Source organism: Macrotis lagotis, chromosome 1, assembly GCF_037893015.1.
Source record: "Macrotis lagotis isolate mMagLag1 chromosome 1, bilby.v1.9.chrom.fasta, whole genome shotgun sequence".
NCBI classification, from domain to species: domain Eukaryota; kingdom Metazoa; phylum Chordata; class Mammalia; order Peramelemorphia; family Peramelidae; genus Macrotis; species Macrotis lagotis.
The window spans coordinates 885,115,020-885,140,566 of NC_133658.1; the positions used below are offsets into that span (position 1 = coordinate 885,115,020).

Sequence of the window (25,547 nt, forward strand, 5' to 3'; positions counted from 1 at the left end):
TTACTCATGGGAGGGGGGGTGCTGAGTGGATACAGTGTTTGGTTTTTATTACCCATGGGGATAGCAGTCTTTGACTTCTCTTACTCATGGGGCACCCCATATCCAGACATATATCAGAGACGTGTGTATTATCTTTGCCTTTAAAGGAAAAATGATCTTTCATATAAGTGTGTATCCCCCACAATGCCTCACATATCATCTTAATTACAGTAGACACCCAAATATTGGTTGGTCACATGAATAAATGCAGATGACCCATGCTAAAGCATTCATCTTTATTCCTTACAGAATTTCACCATGTCTGTTTCCAAGCTCATTGCCAGAGAGATCTTCGACTCTCGTGGAAACCCCACAGTTGAGGTTGAACTACACACTCATAAAGGTGCATGCCCCCTTTGCCTTCCTGATCCCCAGGTCCTCTTTCAGGTACGTTAAAATTGGCAAGAATGGCTTCTAGGGACAAAGAGATGAAACAGAAAGATCAAATCAAGACCTACAAGCTCAAAAATGTCTCCAAGATGCAAATCCACTTATTTGTTGCCCAATGGGACCTCCATTGCTTGGTTGGTAGATAACGTGGTAGTCCCCAGTGATCAAACAAGCAAATGTTGGGAGACTATGGAGAAAATCTTTTACTCAAAGTAGATAGATGTGGCCAGCTGAATTGTGCTTTGTCTGACAAGCAGAAAAGTAGGAAAAGCCGGGGTGAGTACAAGACCAAATGCTGGGGTGAGTACAAGGCCAAATGCACAGTTCCTTTAGTTCCATACTGTCTTACTCCCATCAAAGATCTGATTTTATTGGCATGCATGCCCCCTTCTCTGAAGCAGATCATAGTCCATAGTAGTTGGTATTCATGTGTTACTATGGCCAAAATAATTCATCACCTAGTGCCAGCTTTGTACCAAGGAGCTTCTTTCCCCTCAGTGCCTCTGATCGTCAGTCTGCTCCTAGCCCTTATCAGTGGGGTAGTGCATTGTAGGGCTTGTACCTTGCCCGACATAGCATTTAAGAAGCCAGGGTTACTTCTGTGCCAGTGTGAGGTAGATAACAATCCCTTTGTAACCTGAGAATAGGGACACAGGTAAGACAAAAGAACTCCTCTGGAAACCTTATATGGCCATTGCCCTTTTTTTCAGGAAGCAGGAAAGGAAATGGTTGTGTTGTTCCCCAGTAAACAGTGGGGTTGGGGTACTTTAAGGAGGTCTCATTTGTTAAAGAGATTTCTCCCCCTTTTTGAAGTCCCTTGTGTCTTAGTTTACAGCTGCCTCCTGAATTGACTGTTTTATATATGAAAAATAAAAGCTGAGTGATCCTAGTGATATTGAGTGTACTGCTTCCTGGGGAGAGCTGAATCTTCCCACTGTGAGTTCTGACTTGACTAGCAAACCTTTTAGCCTGTCAGAGATGGTCTAGAAAGGATTCATGAATTAGGTAGTGGGGTAGAGCTAACTGAATGTCTCTCCCATCTGGAATTCTCTAAACCTCCCTTTCATTTCCCTAGAGTCCTTTAAATTAGGGCCTTTCACTGACATGAGAATCTGTCTTCTGCTCATTCATCATGATTGCTTTCAGGGTTAAGACAGCTTCCTAAAGTAGATCTTTTCCTTATATAACTTCTCTGGGGGAGCTAGAAATCCCTTTCACGAAGCTGTTTGCTCAGAGTAGAAAACTAACCCAGCAGAAATTAGCAGAATTTTTAAAAATAAACCAAGAGATCTGGAGATGAAAGAAGGAAGGAACTCAAATGAGAATGTTTTAAGGAAACTGGATTTGTCTTATACCAGAGTGGCCACTGCCTCTTTGAGGCAGTTTTGCTGGGTGACTGTGGCTTTTGGGCACTGAGAGAGGGTTGGCTGTTCGGAGTCTGCAAAAGGAGTTCCTGAGCCAAATGTTACTTCACTAATGAAGTCTTGGATCCAGATCCAAAAAAAAAAAAATTGTTCTCTAATAAGAATATTACAAATATAGGGTAAACCAAAAATCATTTCTCAAAAATATATATTATAAATGTGAACAGAATGGAGTAAGACTCCCCAAAACTGGTCCAAAATTGGAATAAATTTGTTAGTGTATGGTCATTGGAAGTGTCCAAGCAAAGCCAAAGCTCTTTCCTAATATAATCTCATTTGATCTTTACAAGGATTTGAGGAGGGAGATGCTGCTTTGATCTCCATTTTAGCATGAGCAAACTGAGGTAGACAAAGATACTGGATATAACCTGAGACATTCCCAACTTCAAGCCCAGAGCTCTACCTACTGCACCACCAGTTACCTCAATCATGGTGGTCATGTACCAAGTATATTATAAAGAGTATTTGTCTATAGAGTAGAAGCTTAGACTAAATGATCTCTTTAGTCTCAACTGTGTGATTCAGTTAGAAAGTGAACTTTGAACAATGAAGTTTTTTCTTTCATAAGGGGATTAACAAATACTATCCTCATTGAAGAGACTTTTTCCTTTCTTCCTTATTATCTTTCTTCTGAACCCTTCTCTCTCTCTCTCTCTCTCTCTCTCTCTCTCTCTCTCTCTCTCTCATTCCCATTTACTATATAGTGATCATTTTTAAATCTCCAGTGATAATTATTCCCTGTAGAATAGCAATAAGGATAGGACTTTTTAGAAATACTCATCAATGAAACTGTGCCAAATGATATGAACTTAAATCTCATAGACCACAGAACAGCAGAACTGAGCATATTTTTACCAAACCCTCCCAGAAGCTTCTCATTTAGAAGCAAAACAATTCCCCCAGCCTAGCATTCAGCACTCTCCCTGAGAAGGGGGAGTTAGATTACATTACTGTTTCCTCATAAGTTAAGTCATATGTGACTCACAGAATCTTCTATTTAGAAAGGAATTTGAAGATCATTTCATCAGACCAGTACATGAACAAGAATATAATCACAACAATATACTCATTCAGGGGCAACTAGGTGGCACAGTGGATGGTGGCCCTGTAGTCAGGAGGACCTGAGTTCAAATGTGGTCTCAGATACTTAATAATTGCCTAGCTGTGTGTCCTTGGGCAAGCCACTTAACCCCAATGCCTTAGCAAAAAAAAAAAAAGAAGAATATCCCTATTCTGTATATTTAGACAACTCTTCTTATCCCTCCTCACAAAAATAATTTCCCTCTTGTATCTCCATTCAGAATGTCATTCTTTAGAAATTTCCATTTCTCTAAGACTTAGACTGACATTCACCATAGAATTTTAAGCCATGGATTCCTACCCTTCTTTTCTCTGAAATCTATTCTCCCCAAATTTAGGGAGTATGATAGATTATGTCCAGGTTTTTCCCTATCACATATTACAAAAATCTAATGTTCACTTACAAGTTTTTCATCATTTCTACTCCAGCAAGCAGTTTTTCCTCATTAATGAGAATCAGATCCAAAATATAAATTTCCCTCCTTTGTTCCTCTGCTCTTTGAAGATAAAATTGTCATTAAGTAGTTCAAGAAGTTAATAGCTGCCCTGCTGTGGTCAAAGAGAATTTCCAGCAGAAATCTGGACCCCTAGTTAGTATGCTAGATTTATAATCATTGTCCTAATTTCCTCATATTTTTCCTGTCACAGTAGTCTGAAATATATGTCTATTGTTTCTCTCTGTCTCTTGTCCTTCACCCAGATGACCTCCACCAGGCTCTGCCTTCTCCCTTATTACTGGATTTCCCCACATGAGTTCATTCTTTTAACATGTCCCATCCCCATTCCCTTTTCCTATGTAATTTCTCTTCCAAAACTAATTCAAGTCATGGATAACATCCAGCCAAGGTTCGGTAGTATCTATGAAGTCTCCATACATTATGATCTCTAGTTCACCTAACTTGCTATTCATACTTTGTGCATTTAAACAAGTATCAGCAACTGGTACCATAGTTTTTATTGGTGACTTCTTGCTTCAATCTTGTCTTCTGTGATTTCAGAGTGATGGCTGCCCTTCTTCTACATAAAACCTTTTTTCTAAATAATGCCTATCTTTTCAGGTTATCATAAGCAATTTAACTCCCTCCCTTTTCCTTTTCATTTTGAAGTCTTTTGTGATTAAATGTGCAAGAACCTACATAAATATATTCTTACTAACCTTTAAGGATAGTCTACCCCATCGAGCATGTCATTCCTATTATTTAAACTGTGATCCAGAAATCCTCATCCCATTTTAGATACTATTTTATTGATCTGTTTATTTCCAGTCCAAGCAGAACAAGAAGAGGAATCCACCTCCTTCTATCATTGCCCCAATTATTGCCCCATCCAGTCTCTACTGGAAAATTTGCAGTAAGAGGGGAAAACTTGGAGTAAGAAGGGGAACTCCATTCCATTATGGTTAGAATTTCCTAGATTTAGAACTGAGAGGGAAGTGGTTAGAAATTCTGCAGTCCACCCCTTCGTTTTACAGTAGGGGAAACAAGCCCACAGAGGTTAAGTGACTTTCCCAAGGTCACACAAATAGGAAATAATGGAGTCTGGATCTGAACTCAGGTCCTCTAATGTCAAATCCAGTGATCTTTACCCTACACCATCCTGCTTTTTCTTACATTGGGCCTGGTGAGTCAACAATGTGATATGGCATCAAAACAAAAAGCAAAACACTAGTGTTGTGCTAAGCAGCCTTTAGAAAGACATAATACCCAGAACAAAGAAGGGAGGAGTCCTGGGGGCTTGGCACAGTCCCTAATTACAAATATACTTGAAAGCACCATATAAATTCTATCTACTGAGGATTCATAGATGGTGCTTAAGAAGAGCTTATTAACATGCTGTTAACCTGACTTACTATTCCAAGCCCTGGACCAGCCCCAGCTAGGTTTGGTTCTGGATTCTATGTTTTAAGAAAAGCAGGAACAAGTCTAGAAGAGGGTTGCCTGGATGCTCACCATTAGAGTGTCCATTGAAGGAACCTATGGATGTTTAACCAGTGGAGGAGAAGACTTGGGGAACTGTGATCCTCAGGTCCAATATTTGAAGTGCTGACACATAGAAGGGAACATGCTTGAAAATGTTGGGGGGGGGGGGAGGTTTTAAAGAGCTTGGTATGAGGACAAACTTCCTTACAATTAGAGTTTCCCAAAAGTAGAATAGATTTCCTTCAGAAATTCAGACAAAAACTCATTGTTTGTCATATATTTTGTTGCCCAATGTCTCATTACCATTCCCAAAGTCAAGGAGTCATTTCAACTTGAATTTATCTAAGTCCTTTATTGACATATAGCTAGGGATATAAGATGCGTTTATTTTGCTTTTTTAGTCTTGAGTCCTCCTATTACCATCTGAATGCCAGATATTATATTCAATTAAGTCATTCTCAATTCTCCCCGTTTCTAAAAGTCACTCATTGGTCCCTCCTGGATATTACACCTTAATTCTTATTTATCCTTGTTACCTCCTAATCCCCAGGCATCATCACTGCTGCCATTGCCCTGCCTCTGCCCTTCTCCTCCTACAAAGTTAGCTGTCTCTGTGTGGATAGGATCTGGTGCTCTACTAATGTTAACTATAGTCACAATTTTTCCTGATTATCTCTCATTTATTAATCCTTAGACTGTATCTGGGAAGGAATTAGGGAGGGGGAAAGAGAGCAGACCTCAAAGCTTGCCTTATACCCCCATGGGGCTTACAAAACTTTGCCTGGGACCTGAGCCAGCTCCTGTTCAGACCAGATCTTTTCATGCCTTAGCCAGGTTAACCTTCTGGCCATCATGATATTGTAGGAGGAATACTTGTTTAGATTGGCTGGAACTGAGAATCTCTGTGGTCTCTTCCAACTCTTCGAATCTTGTCTCTCAAACTTGTGTACACTGCTCTATGGTCTGCTCTCCAAAGCCCTGCAGAGCCACCCCAAATCCTCCTCCCTATAGCATTCCCTCAAATACTGTTGTGTACCTTTCTCAGAATCTTATCTGGTTCTTTCAGTTGCTCATTATAGAGCCTGGATTCTAGATCCCTCTCCAATGTTTTTGCTCTTCCCCCTCCAACCCTGGGGTTCTGATGTCCATGCTAGCCTACCTCACATCTTCATTCATGACTGTTCTGTTCTTTTCCTTATCACACAGGTATCTTCAAAGCTTCTGTGCCCAGTGGTGCTTCTATTGGTGCTCTTGAGGCAGTGGAACTCCGAGACAATGATGAGAGCTGCTACCTGGGGAAAGGTAAAAAAAAATTTTGGCAGTATTATATCTCCTTGCAGGAGGCATCCTAAACTCTAAAATCCAGTGCTCTTCCTCTCCCTTCCATAGTTTTCTATGTGATTTCAATTTGTATTGCTTTATAGCTATTGTTAAGGAGTCTCTAATTCCAAGTACTTACCTCTTGATGGCAAATATATATATCCTTAGACTTTTTAAAAAATTGCATTTTTTAGTTTTCTTGATTCTCTTAGCTTATGATTTCAGAATCTACAAGTGTTTTGCAGCACATTCCTGTTAAAGCAGATGGCTCTTAAGGAGTAGAGAAACAGCAGGGAATATAGAACATGGGGTTCAAATCCCAGGTTTGGCACGGCTGGAACCTGAGTGAGTCCCCTTGAGTTTCCACAGATAATACAAGATGAGCGAAATATGATTCTCTGCCAGTCTTTGAATTCACAGGATTGTGTAAGAAAAGTGCCTCATAGGTTGTAAAGTGCTATGTAAATGGAGTTGTTAATGTTCATGAAACACTGGATAAACAAAGTCAAAACTGAGGACCTAGGTCCTATTAATTTGACTCTGTAGCTGCCACCAAAGATAGTGGGGCAGAATGGAAAGAAGGCTGGGCATGGAATCAGTAGAGCCCAACAATTTCTAACTCTGGAATAACTGACAAGTAGGAAAAGCAAGAGCCTTTAACTCCTAAGTCTGTATGAGGGAGAACACGGCCCAGAGGAGCCACCTCATGGGACCAGTGAGTAACAGGTTTCCCTTCACTACAGCCCTTCAAATACATGCTGGATTGATCGCTCACAATGGGGAGGGCATAGAGGGGATTCCTACTCAAGTGTGCATTGAATGAGAGGACCCTGGAAATACCCTCAAACTCAGATCCAAGGACTCTTTTCTTGGTAGATTTTAGGCAGTACCAATTGCTTTGGTATACTTTAGTCTCTTACTATCTGACATGATTCTATGACATTAATAAATTCCATTTCTGTCACTCTCAGAACAGTAGCTTGGCTTTTGGTCATCTAGACTTAATTCTCTGGCATTCATAACCCTTCCTTTTGGCCATCAGCACAAGTACTTAACACCATCCTTAGCCAGTCCTACCTTTTATATCTGGACATAGAGGACTGGCTCAGAGTTGTGTAGTTTAGTTCCACAAATATTTCCAGAGGAATCCCAGGCCTGCCACACCTGCCCATGTCAATGGCCCCACTATGAATCTCATCACCTTCACATTCTGTTTAGTAATCAATACAGTTTTTGAGAGGATAAGACTAGGAGACAGACAAATTGTTTGCATTCACTATGCATTTTCCTGGTATATGCCATGTGCTGGCTGCATCCAAAAGAATTATTATCATGAACTGAAGACATTTCAGGAATTTGATGATGATTCTCATAGTTGACCTGGACTACTGCTCTGTCTGGGAGTATTCAACATGGCTCCCAGAGGATAGAGGTCAAGGTTTTCTTGCCTGTGTGATGGATGCTCCATAAAAAGTCTTCTTTAGTGGTAGCCTCTTAGAAGGCCCCAAACTCAACCTTAAGGGGTCTGTGATGAGTCATCATTAGACTCAGATTCAGGCCTTCATGACTCAAGGTTTAGAACTTTATCCCAGCTGGCAAATGACCTTGGTTTCTGGGAGTCCCCATTTTCCTGGTACAAAACTGCCCTTGGGCTCTCCCAGCTAGCCATCTGTGCCTTCTTGGCAAAAGCTTCCCTGAATCAACAAAGGTGACACAGGTGTATGTGTTTTATGAGGCAATTAATTTGCTTCTGGAAGATCTAGTCACAATTTTCATTCTAGTAGTCTCCAAAGAATATTAAGAATCAAATCCATATTATTTCCTTTGTGCAGAACACTGTTTCTGAACTTCTGTTGACTCTTCTTCCTGTTACTTCTGACACCCATATTACTGGCATCATTTTTCACAGATCTTCAAAATTTCTACCCATACCCCAAATAGATTCAGTTAATAGGAATCATAATTAATATTTACATAGTGCTTTAAACTTCACAAAGGACTTTACAAATACCTCATTTGATCCTCACAACAATTTTGAGTGATAACTGTGGCTTTTATCCCTATTTTTGCTGTTGAAACTAAGGCAGAACAATTAAGTAACCTGCCTAGGGTCACAGAGTTACTAAGTATCTGAGACAGGATTTGAATTCGGGTCTCTATCCCCAGAGAACTCCAGGTCCAGTGCTTTAATCTCTGTACCTCTTTCTTTCCAGGATCAGTACCACTCCCTATGAAAATATAGTGCCACATAAATGGTATAAATATATAAATATTTTAAAAAAACCTCTGAAAAACAACCACAAACATTTTTATGAAATGTGTTATGTAGAGAACGCTTTGCTAGGCCCCAAAAAATATAAAAACACAAGTGCCTCCTTCTGTCAAGAAGCTTACATTCTATTAACTCTTGGTCTTGGACATCTTTAGATCCTAAGTTTCCAACCTCTGTGGCTCCAGTGGCTTCAATAGTACATGACTTTGGGGATAAAGTTCTAAACCTTGAGTCAGGAAGGCCTGAATCTAAATCCTACCTCAAGCAACTACCTGAGAAAATCACTCAGACACTGAGCCTCCTCTGAAAGAGTTGAATACAGTGGACTCAAAAATCGATTTTGGTCCTAAATCTATTATCATCGGATTATTCAAAGATCTTCCCAAACACAATGATGTCATCAAAGTTTGCTACTTGTTCCACAAGCAGATGATACAAAAATCCCTTGCATATATGCTCAGATTTGTAGGCCCTCTCCCCACATACACACATGACAAATGAATGCAGCTGTCATATCTTCATTTTCTATGGCAGGGGAAGGGGGGTATCTAAAATAATAGCTAACATTTATGTGATGCTTTAAGTGAGGTACTTTGCATCAATGATCATCTTTGGATTTCTTCATAGCTATAGGAAGTACATTCTATTATTATTATTCCTATTTTACAGAGGAAACTAAGGCTGGTAGACTTGAGTGATTTGCCCAGGATTATATAAGAGGCTTATGAGGCAGGGGGCCTTCCTGACTCCCAAGTGTAACCTCTTTCTTCCCTGGCCCACTGAGCTGCCTTCACTAATGTTCACTGCATAGACCTAACATTAAGAACCACTGACTTCCAGACATTTTGACCTCATAGTTTGATGTATTCAATCACCTTATTTCAATTATTAACGATCTGGCAGTTTTGTTAGTCTTCTTTCTACCAGGACCACAAGCATTGCTTAGGCTTAGATTTCCAAGACAATAACAATGCCATTGCTAACTCTTTCCAGTGCTTCCATATAGGCCTACTGCCTCCAAAAGGGTCATTTTCCAATAGTATTCTCAGATTGCTCAGCAGTAATCCAGTTAGTATGTGTTTGAATTTCAAATGTAAACAAGGCACTGGCAACACAGAGACCAAAACAAAACAGTCCCTGGCCTCAGAGAGCTTATATTCTGCTCATTCAGAGAGCATGGATCAGAAACAACTTCTGGTATAGCAGATGATCCCTGGGTTGTGCTTAGATAAGAGAAGGAAGTCAGATGGGAGTGTGCTTCAGAAGTAGGGGACTCAAAAGCCCAGAGGCAATTATAGATGAATGTCATATATGGGGAATACTTACAGGCCAGTCTGATTAGAAAAGTAGAGTTCCCTTGTTAAGCTCATGTAGCGAAAAGACAACAGACCCAAGGGTGATTTTCTTCTTCAGGTGACCTTTGTGTTCCTGGAGAATTAGGGAGTCTTCCTGATCTGACCTCTTGGAACCCCACCATGATGTGGAGGGCTTTAGGAGTTGCAGGAAACTTATGTATATTCTACTCTTATTTTTCTTAAAGATAGTTAGCCGCTGGGTCCTGCTTGTTGACCACCATTCCTGGAGAGAACTTGAATTTGAATTTTTCCCAGTTAAAGATTAATACAGTTGTGTTCACCATTTTCTTAATATCCTCGTATCCTAATCCTTAGAAACATCAGGTGTGTTATGACATACTCCTGTTATAGGAAGCACCCTTCACTAAGAGCTTTAGAGACCCACTTCTCACAAAAGAAATGCCTCTAGAGATACATGCTTCAAGTTGGATCATCTGGAAGCTCTCTCAAACTAGCTTCTTAGTCTTTCTCATCATTTTAGATTATGGTCTCTGGGCCCCAGAGGAAGGTATTCAGAGTCCTTTTCCCCAACATTTTATAGCAGATGCTGAGGTTGGACAGGAAGATGTAGCTACAAACCTCACTTATGACATTTTTAACTATTTTTTTCCTCTGTGAAATGATGTAATAATGTCAATAGCAGCTCCTTGCCAGTAAGGTAACATTTATTGAGGGCCTACTACTACACTGTGCTAGACACTGGGGATGCAAGGAAAGGTAGCAAACAGTCCCTGTCCTCAAGAGGTTCAGTCTAATGAGGGAGACCACATTCAAACACCCATGTACAAATAGGATATATACAAAATAAAGAGGAAATAATTGAAAGAGGGAAGACACTAGAATTAATATTGGAAAGTGTTTAATGAAATTTTAGTTGAAACTTGAAGGAAGCCAGTAGGCTCATATGAGGAGAAAGAACATTCCAGCATAGGGGATAGCCCAAAAGAATGTCTAGAGCCAAAAGATGGAAAATCTTGTTTGTAGACCAGCCAGGAGGCCAGTGTCATTGGATCCAAGGGCACCTGTGGGGGAGTCACAAGTGAGACAAGAAAGGTGGCAGGACTAGGTTTTGAAGGACTTTGAATGTCAGGAAGAGGGTTTTTTAGTTGAACCTGGGGGTGTCAGGGAACCTCTGGAGTTGCAGGAAAGAGATGACATGTTGTATAACTCTAATGAAATACTGAATGTCCAACACTTGGCAAACCCTAACATTGAAACACCAACTTTTAGGATGGTTCCCACAGGAGTGCACTGAATCAGAGCTTATGTAATACTGAGTGGATTCTCTTCTGGGATGCTCAGAAGTCATATCCAGAAAGCACAAAAATCAGACCAGGAGAATACCATAATAAATTTGTACAAAGCTGGCCATGTTCTCTTTCTTTTCTTTGATATACAACATCAAAGCCTGAGTTCTCTCTATAAAAGTGATTCCCAAGTCCATCATCACTCCATGCGTTAAGGGTTTCATGTGGTAGGGCACGATCTCACCTGATTTACTAGGAAATTAGAAGTCACTAGCATAAAAGGTTACAAACCAGAAAACTGGAGAAAATAAGGAAGTGCCAGGCAGAAGGGAGCCTGGCTAGAATGCATATAGATCAAAAAATATACTAGTCCCCCAAAACCCAAGATGCATTCTTATTACCACAGTCTCCTCAATGAAATACATAGTTGCTCAAAAGAGATCAGCCTAACTCACACTGGAAAAATTAAGTGGATGAAGAATGCCTGTTATTCAGACTATAACTTGAAATTGGATCATCTACTTCCATGCTAATACTCTTCTAGTGATTAGAGGATGGCTGTAAATCATGGAACACCACCATGGTTTCCAAAGAATCGAAACTACAAGTTTCCCCAAGTACAGGGAAGAGTATTAAAAGGCAGTGTAGCTTATTATCAGTGAAGCCCTGAAAACAAGTGGCATGACTGCTACCATCCAAGAAATCTGTTGTCAGAAAAGATCAGTTATAAGACAAAAATGAATGGAAAGGTAGCAACTATCCAGTTTAAAAAATAAATTATTCAAGGAAGAGTGGGAGTAGTGGCCTAAAAACTTACAATAACACCTAACCTGCTCCTTTCTGAAGTGGCCGGTCGGTGCCCTCCCCTAAATTTGCCTCTCTCTGTTCTCTGGATCCAAGTAGATCTAAGCTCACTTTTCTACAAGACAACTCTTTGACCTTTAGATTCATGAGGGCAGTTAGTATGCCTCCTTTTCCACCTCATCCTCCAAACTGAACTTCCTAGGACTATGCAGAGACAGATATGACATGGCTAGGGATAAACATGGTAGCCAGGGAGAAGATTTTTGCCTGCAAAAACTGACTGAATCACAGGGAGGAGTAAAGAGCCCTGGTCAGGCCTCTGAGTCAGAAAGGATTTATCATTTGGCCTTCCAGCTTAGAGAGAACTCTGGATCAGGTGTGTCATCCCCTTCCTCATACCAGAATAATAGACTAATTACACATCAGACCTGTGAGCCCTGGCCCTAGTGCATCTAGCACTAAGAGCTCCTGAAACTGCATCCACTTCAAATGATAACAGTGGTTCTTGGGCTCCCTTTGGACCTCTGAGCATCTTTCTCTTCTCTTTTTCTCCACTGTTTTCGCACTGTACAATGGCCCCTGAACATGATTTCTTTTCTCGTTTTTTTCCTTCTGTGGCAGCATCCATTCTGTTTAAGTGTCTCTAGAATCACTAAATATGTTAATGAGTTCCTGAAAACACTGGAACCAGCTTAGGGAATGGTCTTTTTAGTTTATGTGGAAACATTTTTGGAAACTTGCTTGACCAAAGGCATTCCCAGATTGTTGTCATCTGTTTGGTTTTAACCCCATGGCAAGGGCTATCACCAGTCATCATGATCCATACATATCTGGGCATTGAACCTAGATGGCTCAGGAGGGGCAGGAGAGGCTTAGCACAATATCCTCTCACTTAAATCCTATTCACTTCCATGTCATGGCAACACCTCCCTGTTGACATGGTCTTCTTCCAGAATGGAGGGTAGACTTCCAGCCAAGATGGCGGAGAGAAGACAGGCACAGTGCTAATCTCCTGATCTTCCCTTATAAATAATATGAAACAAACCTCTTAACAGAAATCCAATCAACAAAACCCAGAAAGAAAAGCCAGAAGAAGAACATACACCTCAGGATCTGTCTTCTGAGACTGTGGGGGAGTCCAGGCGCAGAGTGTGGTCTCTGCCAGGAGCACAGGACCAATGAGAGCCTGGGAGCCTGGATCAACCATGGATTAGCCTGATTAGTGGCAGGGCAGGAGCCTGGAAGCCTGAGGACCCAAGAACCAGACCAGCTTGATCAGCAGTGAAGCTAGAGCCTGGTCTACCATAGGGACACAAGCCAACTAGGAAGCAGAGGCATTGGTGGTGGTGCTGACCCTTGGGAGCTTGCTGGCCAGACTAGAAGGAGGGTTTCAGCATATGAGAGCTGCAGACATCATCCCTGGACTCCTCTGGTCGGGAAGAACTCAAAGCTCACCCTTCCATTTCAACTGAAGCCTCTTCCCAGAACAAACACAATTACAGACTACTTCTGGCCCAGGTGCAGGTGTGTGAGCAACAGAACCAGCTCAGCTGACAATAGGGAGAGGGATGACCTCACCCCAGGGTAGAGCCCACTATTGATCAAAGACAAAAGTATTAAACAGCTTCAACCACTCCCTCCAGGCCAAGGGAGAGGACCTCAATCAAGGTCACAGACACTACAGAGAAAGCAACCAGCACCCCCTCCTGGCCATCAGGAAATATTACACTCAGTGAGCAAAATCTCTAGCATCCCCTACTGGCCAGCTAGAGATATTACACTTAATGAGTAAAGCCTCTAGGGATCCCGACACCAAACCTTTGTAAACCAGCACCTCCCCAACTCAAGATCTTAGGATAATGAAGAAAGGCCAGTGCCAAGGAGAGTCTATAGAAAAATTCTTGGAAGGAAAAGACACTAACTCAAAGAGACCTAGAATCTCTAAGGAGAATATGACCTGCTCTCCAGCACAGAAAGACTTCCTTGAATAAATAAGGAAGAAGTTTAAAAATCAATTGGAAAATTTGGGAGAGAAAATTAACACCTTGCAACAAGAAAACAAATCATTGGAAAAAATAATTGTACAAATGCAAAAAGAAAATAATTCTCTCAAAACCTCACTTGGTCAAATGGAAAACTCTTTCAAAAATAGAATTGATCAATTGGAAAAGGAGTTACAAAATGTAAATGAAGGAAATACTTCTCTAAAAAAAAAGAATGGGGGTGTCTAGGTGGCATAGTGGATAAAGCACCAGCCTTGGAGTCAGGAGTACCTGGGTTCAAATCCGCTCTCAGACACTTAATAATTACCTAGCTGTGCGGCCTTGGGCAAGCCACTTAACCCCATTTGCCTTGCAAAATACTAAAAAAAAAAAAGAATGGAGTCTGTGGAAACTGATGACTTCATGAGACAGCAAGAGTCTGTTAAACAAAACCAAAAAATATAAAAAATAGAAGAAAATATAAAATACCTCATCAGCAAACCCACTGACCTCGAGAATAGATCAAGAAGGGACAACCTAAGAATTATAGGTCTTCCTGAAATCATTAAAGAGAAGGGAAAAAAAGCTTAGAGTTAATATTACAGGATTTTTTTATGGAAAATTGCCCTGATATCATGGAACCAGAGGGCAAAATAGTTGTAGAAAGAATACATCAGTCCCCTCCAGAAAGAGATCCTAAAATGAAAACACCAAGGAATGTGGTTGCCAAATTCCAGAACTATCAGATAAAAGAGAAAATCCTGTAAGCAGCCAGAAAGAAACAACTTAAATACCAAGGAGCCACAGTAAGGATTATGCAGGACCTGGCTACATCAAAATTAAGGGATTGAAGGGCCTGGAACAAGATATTCCAAAGAGCAAGGGAGCTTGGAATGCAGCCAAGAATCCACTATCCGGCAAAGCTGAGCCTTCTCTTTCAGGGGAAAAGATGGACATTTAATGAAATGAAAGATTTCCAGCAATTCCTGATGAAAAAAACAGAGCTAAATAGAAAATTTGGACATCAAACAGGAGGTTCAAGAGACACATAAAAAAGTAGGGGGGGGGTGTAAAGGAAAAAAAACTGCTATCTAATAAGATGAAACTGTCTATAACCCAGCATAGGAAAAAGATTCTCATAACTATTGAGAATTGTAACTCTAACAGGGAGAATATACTTAGCCAGAAGTGATGGACACTCATGACTTAGCCATGAGACTACTACCCAATGGGATGAAACTGGCTATGTCCCTACTTGGGAGAAAGACGCTAATAATTCTCAAGTATTGTAACTCTAGGGGCAGCTTTGTGGCACAGTGGATAGAGCACCGGCCCTGGAGTCAGGAGTACCTGAGTTCAAATCCAGTCTCAAACATTTAATAATTACCTAGCTGTGTGGCCTTAGGCAAGTCACTTAACCCCATTGCCTTGAAAAAAAAGGGAGACAGGAAGGAGACAGAAGGATGGAGGGGACTGAATGGGGGGCAAATCTCATTACATTAAGAGGTACAAAAGACCTATGGTAAATAGAGGGGAAGAAGGGAGGAGATGAGAAACACCTGAATCTTCCTCTCATCAGACTTGGCTTAAAGTTAACTTACACACAGTTGTTAACTTAAAAATATCTTTCAGGTATTAAAAGGGAAAAGGGGGAGGGGAGGATGGAGATAAGGGAGGGAGAGAAAAAGGGGAACCAACAGAATGAAGGACAAATATCAATCATCAATCAATCTCTTAGCATCCTTAGGCACACAGATTAGACAGGAAAGCCCAAAAGATCCAATGGGAAGAGAGGTGGGAATTTTGAGGTGTCATTAAATAACTTGCATACTTGTGTCAGTTCCAGAACTCCCCTGGGAACACCTACATATTAATGTCAGTGATTTCCTTCTTTTCAGGTGTCACAAGAGCTGTTGAGAATGTCAACCAAATTATTGCCCCAGCTGTGATTAACAAGGTAGGAGCCTTTCTGATTTTAACTAATAACCGATAATGTAATTAAAAGAACTAGAAAAATCAGTAGATCTTGAATCCCTGAGAATGACATAGCCTGCTCTGACCTAGTGAATCTTTTTAAGAGGTTAATATGGAGGATTTCTGAAAAAAAAAGAAATGACTCTAATATTGAGTTACTATTCCCTTGTCATAGTTCATTTGGTATTTTTAATCAATGAATTGGAAGATAATGGTAGACAGCATCTTTATCAAATCTGTAGATGACCCAGTTAACTCACTCATTGAATGATAGTCAATATAAATAACCATCTGAACAGATTAGACCAGAGATGTCAAACATATTTCTTGCATACAACCTGCAACACTCAGGCTGAACCAGATTAAAAATGTAATTAGGAAATACTGAACAAAATACGATAAAACCTATTTAACATTACATTTTAAAACTAAATCACCATGCAGTCCATAGATTCTTATGTAGACCCAAAAACAGAGCTGATGATGTTTGAATACAGAATAAAGCCTGCTTTTTTTTTCACTTTCTTTCTTGAGGTTTCTCTTTTTTTGGGGGGGTTCATGTTTAGTTTTAAAACATGACTGTTGTAATGTTTTTCTTGCTACATATTTTTAACCTGCACCAAGTAACTTGCTTTCTCAATGAGGAGGAATGGGGTGGGAGAAAGAGAATTTGAACCTCAAGGTTTTGGAAGTAAATATTGAAACTTGCATGTCACTGGGGGGGGCGGAATAATAAATAAAAAGATCCTTATATGTGGATTAATTTGAGTGTGACACCTCTGGGCTAGACCATTAGACTAATAAAATATAATTTAATTTATATTTAATAAGGATAAATGTAAAATCTTAAACTTGGGTTCTGACTCTCAAGATGAAGGAGGAATAGAAAGACAATAATTTGCCTGGAAAACACCTTAAGGGTTTTTGATTCCTTACTAGGTCACTTGGAGTCATCAATATGACAGGGAACAATGGACTCCCACATCTTTCTCTGGGCCACACCTGGAATGCCCTTCCTAGAGGCCTTCGCTGCTAGTGTTTGCCCTAGAGAAATAGCATTGAAATTATTTTGCCACTCTTTTGTAGACTTAGATGTCTAGACATTTCCTCTCTGAGACAAATACAAACTTGGGGGAGAAGGCTTTTCTTGTCTGTATCATCAGCTCCCAGTATATGCAGAAAGATGGATGCCTGACACACGGCAGCTACTTTAAGAAGCGCTGTTTGGTTGGGCTTGGCCTGAGGGACCAAGCTTCCAAGGAGAGCACTTATGGATTTAGAGCTGGAGGGGACCTTAGGGATCATTCAGTTCAGCCCCATCATTTAAAGAGGAAAGCCATGAAAGTGAAATGACTTGACTAGGGTCACACCTAGAGAATGAAAAAGGCAGAATTTGAACCTGGGTCTTCCACTTCCACCCCCCCCCACTCACCCCCATCCCCTCAGGCTCTTCTCTTCTGTGCTCTGCCCTGCCCAGACCCCTGGGAGCACTGCCTTTAGCTCTGGGCACTGTGGCTTAGGAAGACATGAATAATTCTGCTGGAGAGTATTCAGAGAAGAGGAGGCAGAGTGGAGAGGAAACCACCAAAAGAATTTGAAGGAACCTTACCATGTTTAGCCTGAAGAAGGGAAAAGTCAAAGGGACTTGATTTACCATCTCCAAGTCTTTAACCCCAGTTCCACAAGCATTGATTAAGGTACCATTCTAGTCATGGTGCTATGGGGGCAAAGACAGAAGTGATCCAGCTCCTCCCCTCAAAGAGCTTGGGCTAGGCACCAGAAAATTCTTGACAAAGCGAAATGAGGCAGCTTCTGGAGGGAGTCATCAGGGAAGGATGGGTTAGGCTAGTGGCTTCTCTGGCAGTCTGGAATTCTGGCACTTCCTCTGAACTGTAGATTTACTATTTTAGGACTTAGAAAAAACCCAAAGGGAAAAAAAATTCCCATCTAAGCCAGGGATAGACATTTTCCCATTTACTTTATTGCTTGAAAGTAAGGTTTCATCAGGTAATGCTAATAATCCATCTTTGACTTTAGCAAAGTCTTTAAACAATAATCTGTCTGATTCTTATCTAACTTACATCATCTTTTTTTTTCTTTTATTAAAGATTTTATTTAAGTTTTACAATTTTCCCCCTAATCTTACTTCCCTCCCCCACCCCACCCCCCACAGCTAACTTACATCATCTTAAAGATTGATTCAACTTTGATAGTTAGTTAATGGATGAATTTTGTTTCTTTTCAGTCCTTTCAGCCATTCTGTGATCCCATTTTGGGTTTTCTTGGCAGAAATGTTGGAGTGATTTTTATTATTTCCTTCTCTAGGTCATTTGACAGATGAGAAAACTGAGGCAATCAGGTTGAAATGACTTGCCCAGGGTCTCTGAGGCCAGATTTGACCTCAGATCTTCCTGATTTCAGGCCTGGAGGCTGTTTCCTTCATCTTTGTAGCTCAAACTTGGAATTATTTACAGCTCCCAAAAAGCCCTGTTCCCTGCATTGCTCTGAATCCAGACCCTTATGCCTAGAGGCCAGTAGCTTTCTGAGGTCAGTCATTATTTTGTTTGTTTTCCACTCCCCAGTGCTTTCCAAAGAGCAGAGAGTAACTGTTTGCTGAATTAAATCAAATTGTTTCTCTTTATGATGGCCCATAACCCTTGAAGAATAGGCAAAAAAGGCTGAACCTGGGGCAAAGAATGGGTTTGAAAAATCCTAATTTTGTCAGTATTAATACTAATTAGAGATAAAAGTGTACTTGGAAAAAAATTTTAACGAAACAATATTTTGAATGTTGTGATTACCATGTGGTGGTATAAGAATAAGAATTATTATTTCTTTACCAAGTGAGAGAAACTCCTTCCCAAATAAGTTCAGTAAGGCTTGTACTGCCCCGGGAACCTCCAGTGGTAAGAAGGAAGGAAGGAAGGGAAAATACTCTTAAGCTATAAACAGGTTGATGGCAAAGAGTATGCTATGCTTTGTTGTTATTCAGTTTCTAGCTGGTGCTGTGCACATGACTGTTCAGTGTTTATTGATTTTCTTGTTCCTGACAGATGCAATCTGGTATAATGAACAGTGGTAACCTTGGGATTAGGAATACCTGGGTTCAAATTCAACCTCTTATATTTGTTTATATTGGCAGCTTGGGCAAAACAGCCAAACTCTAGACCCCAAGTAACTCCCTAAGATTTAACAACTAAATCAGAGAGTGGTTGGGATCCACACTGGGGAGGGAGGGAGGGAGTGCCTGTTATTGCCAAAATCTCCCTCATATGTTCCTGGAGATAATCTTGACAATGTCCAATGAATCATCAGATGCTATTTTAGTAGAGAGGAAGAAAATTGTGACAAGAAATACAATCAGATAACCCTTGATCACTCTGAGTTATATCCCAAAGTCATAGGCAGGGATGTGTATCATGTGCTAGAGATTTCAGCATTTTAATGAACTAATTGATTGATTATTATTATACCTTCTAAATTTTTTTTCTTAAGACAAACAGATGTGTATCAGCAGATCATAATTAACAATTCAAAAACCACCACCCCCAGGCCACCCCTGGGTCAAGAATTCTGTTAGTCCCTGCAAACTGTAGTCCTCAGGATCCTGTCCTCCTCACAGCTTACCTCTCTTCTACCTTGCAGAAAATTAATGTTATGGAGCAGGAGAAAATCGACAAACTAATGTTGGATTTAGACGGCACTCAGAACAAAAGTGAGTCATCCAAGGGAAAAGGAGAAATCAAGTCAACAAGCATACTAAGCTTGCATTTATTGCCCTCCAGGAGATTCCATTGTACAAAAGAGACAGACAGTGGAGATAGGAACTGATAAGAAGATGGGACCAGGGAAGCCAGTAGGGAGGAACTAGGAGGGAGGACATTTCTAGACCTGGGATCTGGTAGGGAGGTGGAGCAGGGTCAGCACAAAGGTCAGAGAATCCCCCTATGGAATAGCCTGCTCTGAAGAGATTAAAGGTGACTTTTTGAGGTTCCTTCTAGTTTTCTTAAATTACCAGGAAAAATAGTTCAAATTCTGTTATGCCTGGAAAAGCAGTACATTGTTCGTTATTATTCTCTGCATTTTTTCATAAAGAAATATGACAATTTGGGGGATCTGGCCATTCAGTGGATTGAGATGATTCAGTGGACAGAGCACCAAGCATTGGGTCAGGAAGCCTCATCTTTCTGAGTTCACAACTAGCCTCAGACACTTATAGGCTATGTGACCCTGGGCAGGTCACTTCACCCTCTTTGCCTCAGTTTCCTCATCTGTCAAATGAACTGGAGAAGAAAATGGCAAATCACTCCAGTGTCTATACCAAGAAAATGCCAAAAGAGGTCACAGAGAATTGGACACAATTGAAAATGACTGAACATGGGGCAGCTAGGTGCTGTAGTGGATAAAGCACCAGCCTTGGAGTCAGGAGTACCTGGGTTCAAATCCTCAGACACTTAATAATTGCCTAGTTGTGTGGCCTTCAGCAAGCCACTTAACCCTATTTGCCTTGCAAAAAAAAAAAAAAACTAAAAAAAAAAGAAAAAGAAAATGACTGAACAAATGAACAAATGTTCTGTTTCCCAGAATTGTTGTCCTGAAGCCCCTTGCTGTATGCCCATCCTTTCCTACCAGGTGTATATAAGTAGGATTTAACAGGTTCAGAATTATAAACCTTAAAATTTTAGGGTTAAAAAAATGACAGAAAATATAAGTTAGAAGTTTATCCTCTTAAGGTTTACTGTAAACCTATAGGTGAAAGCCATCTATCCAAGAACAGAAAAAAGAAAGAGACTGGGGTGGGGTTGGGGGACAGAAGTGGTGGTGGGAGTATTTGTCCATAAACAAAGAATAAGAAAAATCATTAATCTTCTTGGAGACCTGTCTATTAAGTTGCACAAGTCTTTATGCAATGCTGTCTGGTCTAAATGAGGATGAATTGTTATCTCTTCCTGAACTTAAAATATATTGAGGGAAAGACTAGTTTTCTGGCTTCTTATTGTCTTCCTGAGTTTGTAATTATATGGAGAATTAAACATTCCATTTCTTTTTTTAAAAAATTTATTTAAGGCAATGGGTTAAATGATTTGCTCAAGGTCACACAGTGTCTGAAGCTAGATTTGAACTCAGGTCCTCCTGACTCCAGGGCTGGTGCTCTATCTGCTGCACCACCCAGCTTAGAATAGAATAGAAAGAAATAGAAATGAAAGAAATCAGACTTTTTTTTTAAACCAGAAATATAGGTTGAAAATACTTAATCAAATTTTCTCATTTCCCCCATTTTGCTCAAAGATGACATCATCTGACATCAATTGTAGATCAATTAAAGAAAAAAGATTGCAGGGAACATGGGCAATTTGGAGGGAAAAATATATTTTGGACTAGGAGATGGGCAGACAACATGAGGTTCTAAGAGAAGCACAAGGATGAATGATGCATTTACAGAGTCAAAGGGGCAAATTACAAGATCAAAAGGGAGCAGTCTGCTTTGATTAAATAAACCATATAATGTGCAAGAGGGAAAAGGTAAATCAGGTCCATTCTTTTTTCTTTTCTGGAGATATCTAATATATTTCTATGTCTCCAGATCCTGTTGATAAAAAATTTAAGTTTCCAGGAAAAGAGATATCGCAACATGAATTTTATCAAGTCAAAACTTAAAATTTTGGAACCTCTTAGATCATGGAAATTACCATTTGATTTGCTAATTGTTACATACAGAACTTAGTTTCAAATAGAAAATTGAAAACCAAACTAGTTTTATACAAAACAGTTTTATACTTAGCATTATTCATTTATTTCCCCCATAGAGAGGAAACTGTTCCACTAACAAAAATAATTTCCATAATAAAAAGGATTCTACTACAAAAGTTAAAAAAACTTTTTCCTTATCAACTTGAGTTTGTAACATACACATTTGACAATTATTTTAGAACAGTGTGTATCTAGCAGGTGATTTATTTTAAAAAATGTCTATTGCCTATGTTTAAAAGAATCAAAAGAATCTTAGCTGGTGGAGTTCTCTTAAAAGAAAAATAAAATTGGGCGGCTAGGTGGCACAGTGGATAGAGCAGTGGCCCTGGAGTAAAGAGTACCTGAGTTCAAATCTAGCCTCAGACACTTAATAATTACCTAGCTGTGTGGCCTTGGGCAAGCCGCTTAACCCTATTGCCTTGCAAAAAAACTAAAAAAAAAAAAATTAAAAAAAATTTTAAATAGATCACAGGTTATCCTTCCTTGGTTATCACACATTTTCCTACTTACTTAACTAACTTTCTTTCCTTAAAACAGAACTTGAGATAGTTATAATGGAAAATCATATCTTGATGTCACAAAATATTTATCATCCCTTTAGGATTTTGAAAACCTAGAGGATCTTAATTCTCACAGGAATATGAAGCTGTCAAGGCTATATACTGCCTAAACTGGCTATTAGAATTTAGCTGGTTGTAAGCAAAAATGTCATAAATTAAATTTATTTTTTGCACTGACCACCAACATGATTAAAGAAAGTTATCATGAGGAAGAGGCATATAAGAAAGGAAAAATCTGCCTTCTTTTTTTATTTAGGTGTCAGTTTCCAAATAGGGTTATGTAGATGTCCAAATGCCTTGAGCCATATTTTATATCTGCCAGGTGAAACATTTCTAAATATCAGGTTTGGGGAAACCAAGTTAGGAAAATACAGCCTTAGAGTCTGCTTTAAAAAAAAATTCCCAGCTTTTCCCATTGAACTGTCATCTGCAGGATCCATGTTCAAACCATCCTTGGGTTGCCATCCTCATAGGACACCTAAACTTCATTATTTGGACTCAGAAGGCAAATTTTCAGACTCTTGAGACCTTTAATAGCACTTTCTATAATCAAGAATGAATTCAGAGCATCTAGTTGGCACAATGAAGACAGCACCAGCCCTGCAGTCAGGAGGACCTGAGTTCAAATTTGGCTTCAGATACTTAATTACCTAGCTGGGTGACCCTAGGCAAATCACTTAATTTATTGCCTTGCAAAAAAAGGGCAGGGCAGCTGGGTGGTGCAGCTGGTGACCCTGGGCAAGTCACTTAACCCCATTGCCTTAAATTTAAAATAAATTTTTTTAAAGTGAATTCAAGAGGGGTGGCTAGGTGGCGCAGTGGATAAAGCACTGGCCCTGGAGTAAGGAGCACCTGGGTTCAAATCCAGCCTCAAACACTTAATAATTACCTAGCTGTGTGGCCTTGCGCAAGCCACTTAACCCCATTGCCTTGCCAAAAAAAAAAGAAAAAAGAAAGAAAAAAAGAAAGAAAAAGTGTATCAGAATACACCATGTCGTACCTATACTTTTGCAGTGGCAACATTCACAAAAAAACTCATAAATCATTCTAGCAGTTGCTGCACATAAGGACTGTGCTTAAAAATTAAATATAACAAACAAAAACTTGGAATGTTTAAATAAAATAATCCCAATTGCAGCTAGAACCAGATTTTTTAAAATTTTCATAGTAAACATATTAAGTTATTTATCCATATTCAAACTAACAGAAACAAACCATTTTTTAAACAGCATCTTAGGTGACTTTAAAATAATTTTCATATATTGTAACAGTGTTTCTAATTCCAAATGAAACAAAAAGTTATAAGAAAAAATTGGATTTCCAAGTAGAGTGACACAGGAATTATTGTATTCCACTAAAAACAATGTTTTGTTTTTTTTACTGCAAACTTATTTCTTATATCCACAACAAAAAAAAATAGAGGTTTTCTTAATTTTAACCTCATAAACATAATGATTTTACATATTTTGTTTTATAAGTTTATTTACTTCTATGCAAATATATCATTTTCAAAAAGAAAACTAGATTCTTCAGGGATTAAATTTTATGCATTGTAAGTTCAACAATTAATGTAATCCTTACCTATGCCATGGAATGGCAACAAATTTATATCAAAAACAGAAAATACTTTAAACTGACAATAATTTAGATGCTTCTAGCTAATGACAAAATGTTTCAATGTTGCAAATGGTAAACTTCCACATTTTACTATCTTGAACAATGAGAGCTATAAGCGGGGACACAGCTCATCAGGTGAAAAGACCTAGAAAAATTCCAACAGAAACATTCAAACACTTAATTACAGTAGTTGGGATATAAATGGAATTCCAAGTTGTTTTGAATCACATTCATGTTGAGCTCAAAGACCAACAATGTCAGCTGAGGATATCTTCCCAACTGACCTAGAGTGTTCATCAGTTAGGCTAAAAAAAACTCTACTAATATGGAGGTAGGACTTATTATTTGGTCTCTACATATAGATATCCAGTACAAAGATCTGAATCAAAACAGCAAAATCTAACAACAGAAACATCCAATATATAGGATCCACAACTCATTAAATAAGTTGCTAATATCAGACTGCAATGAATTAGCTTAAAGATTAAAAAATTATATCACATATATAATATGTTAAACTAGTTGGGAATAATATCTCATTCTTATTCAGCAAAAACAAATCTTTAAATCTTTAAAATGATTTAAATCTTTAACATTTAAACTTATCAAACCCAAATTGATGTAAAGTATTTTTTTTAGGTTTTTGCAAGGCAAACAGGGTTAAGTGGCTTGCCCAAGGACACACAGCTAGGTCATTATTAAGTGTCTGAGACCGGATTTGAACCCAGGTACTCCTGACTCCAAAGCCGGTGCTTTATCCACTGCGCCACCTAGCCGCCCCGATGTAAAGTATTTTTAACAAATATTTTTTAGCAAAAAAAAAAACTTATGAAGTGTACACCCCAATTTTTCACAAAGATTCAACACAGAAAATTCTTGTTAAGGATTTACAAGATGTTTCTAAAAATCTCTTTCTAGGATTACAAGATTTTCTTTGTATATCAGTTAATAATCTTAAGAATTTTATAAGTCATAACAAAACTAACCTTAAAATAGAAATATTAGAATAGTTTTTCCAAACCAAGTAACAATGTTCCTTTTAATATGTAGGAGAACATCACTTGGTACAAGGATATATATTATATATGCATACATATCTCCAATTGACATGACATTCTGATTGTGGGGATTTGTCATAAAATATCAAACTTGTCCTTGATAACTTAGTACATATACAGTGGGATAAAGTCAATTGCATCCTCAGAGGTTTTTACCCCACATGCAAAGTATCACTAAACACTTGGAAACAGATACAATTAAAATTTAATTACAAAAAATAGCTAAGAGATTTATTTCACTTAAATTTTCTTCATTCATTCATTCTATTTGTTGTCAACAGCATAATTTAAAACTCCCAAAAATTTAGTTTATGAGAGAACCCTTACTAATATCCTAGCTGTTACAATTATTTACCAGTATTAATTTTTTACGTATTTATTTTCCAACTATATGTTAAGACAAATTCAACAATGGATGAATATTTACAAAAATATAAGTTTCCCAGGTTAAATGAAGAGGAAATTAAATACCTAAACAACCCTATCTCAGAAAAAGAAATTAAAGCCATCATTGAACTCTCTAAGAAAAAATCTCCAGGGCCTGATGGATTCACAAGTGAATTCTACCAAATATTTAAGGAACAATTGGTTCCAATTCTATATAAACTTTTTGGAAAAATAGGGAAAGATGGAACTCTGCCTAACTCTTTCTATGAAACCAATATGTTGCTGTTACCTAAACCAGGAAGAGTGAAAACAGAGAAAGAAAATTATAGACCTATCTCCCTCATGAATATAGATGCAAAAATCTTAAA

General features: G+C 39.0%; 1 protein-coding gene and 1 long non-coding RNA gene across 4 annotated transcripts in view; one reads left to right on the forward strand and one right to left on the reverse strand.

Annotated features, from left to right (window-relative positions):
- The window catches only part of LOC141509194 (alpha-enolase-like), a 47,344-nt gene that overhangs the window by 9,561 nt on the left and 12,236 nt on the right, over window positions 1-25,547 (forward strand). For all 3 annotated transcript variants that reach the window (XM_074218532.1, XM_074218535.1, XM_074218534.1), the window contains exons 3-6: window positions 289-382; window positions 6,059-6,154; window positions 15,731-15,789; window positions 19,452-19,521. In XM_074218532.1, the coding sequence (XP_074074633.1) occupies window positions 298-382; window positions 6,059-6,154; window positions 15,731-15,789; window positions 19,452-19,521 (310 nt within the window). In that variant the 5' untranslated portion in view covers window positions 289-297. The remainder of the gene's footprint in view (window positions 1-288; window positions 383-6,058; window positions 6,155-15,730; window positions 15,790-19,451; window positions 19,522-25,547) is intronic.
- LOC141509195 (uncharacterized) lies at window positions 262-6,106 on the reverse strand. Its single transcript, XR_012474600.1, has 2 exons — window positions 6,012-6,106; window positions 262-453 (listed from the first exon to the last, which is right to left on the reverse strand). It is a non-coding gene; the product is annotated as an uncharacterized LOC141509195 (long non-coding RNA).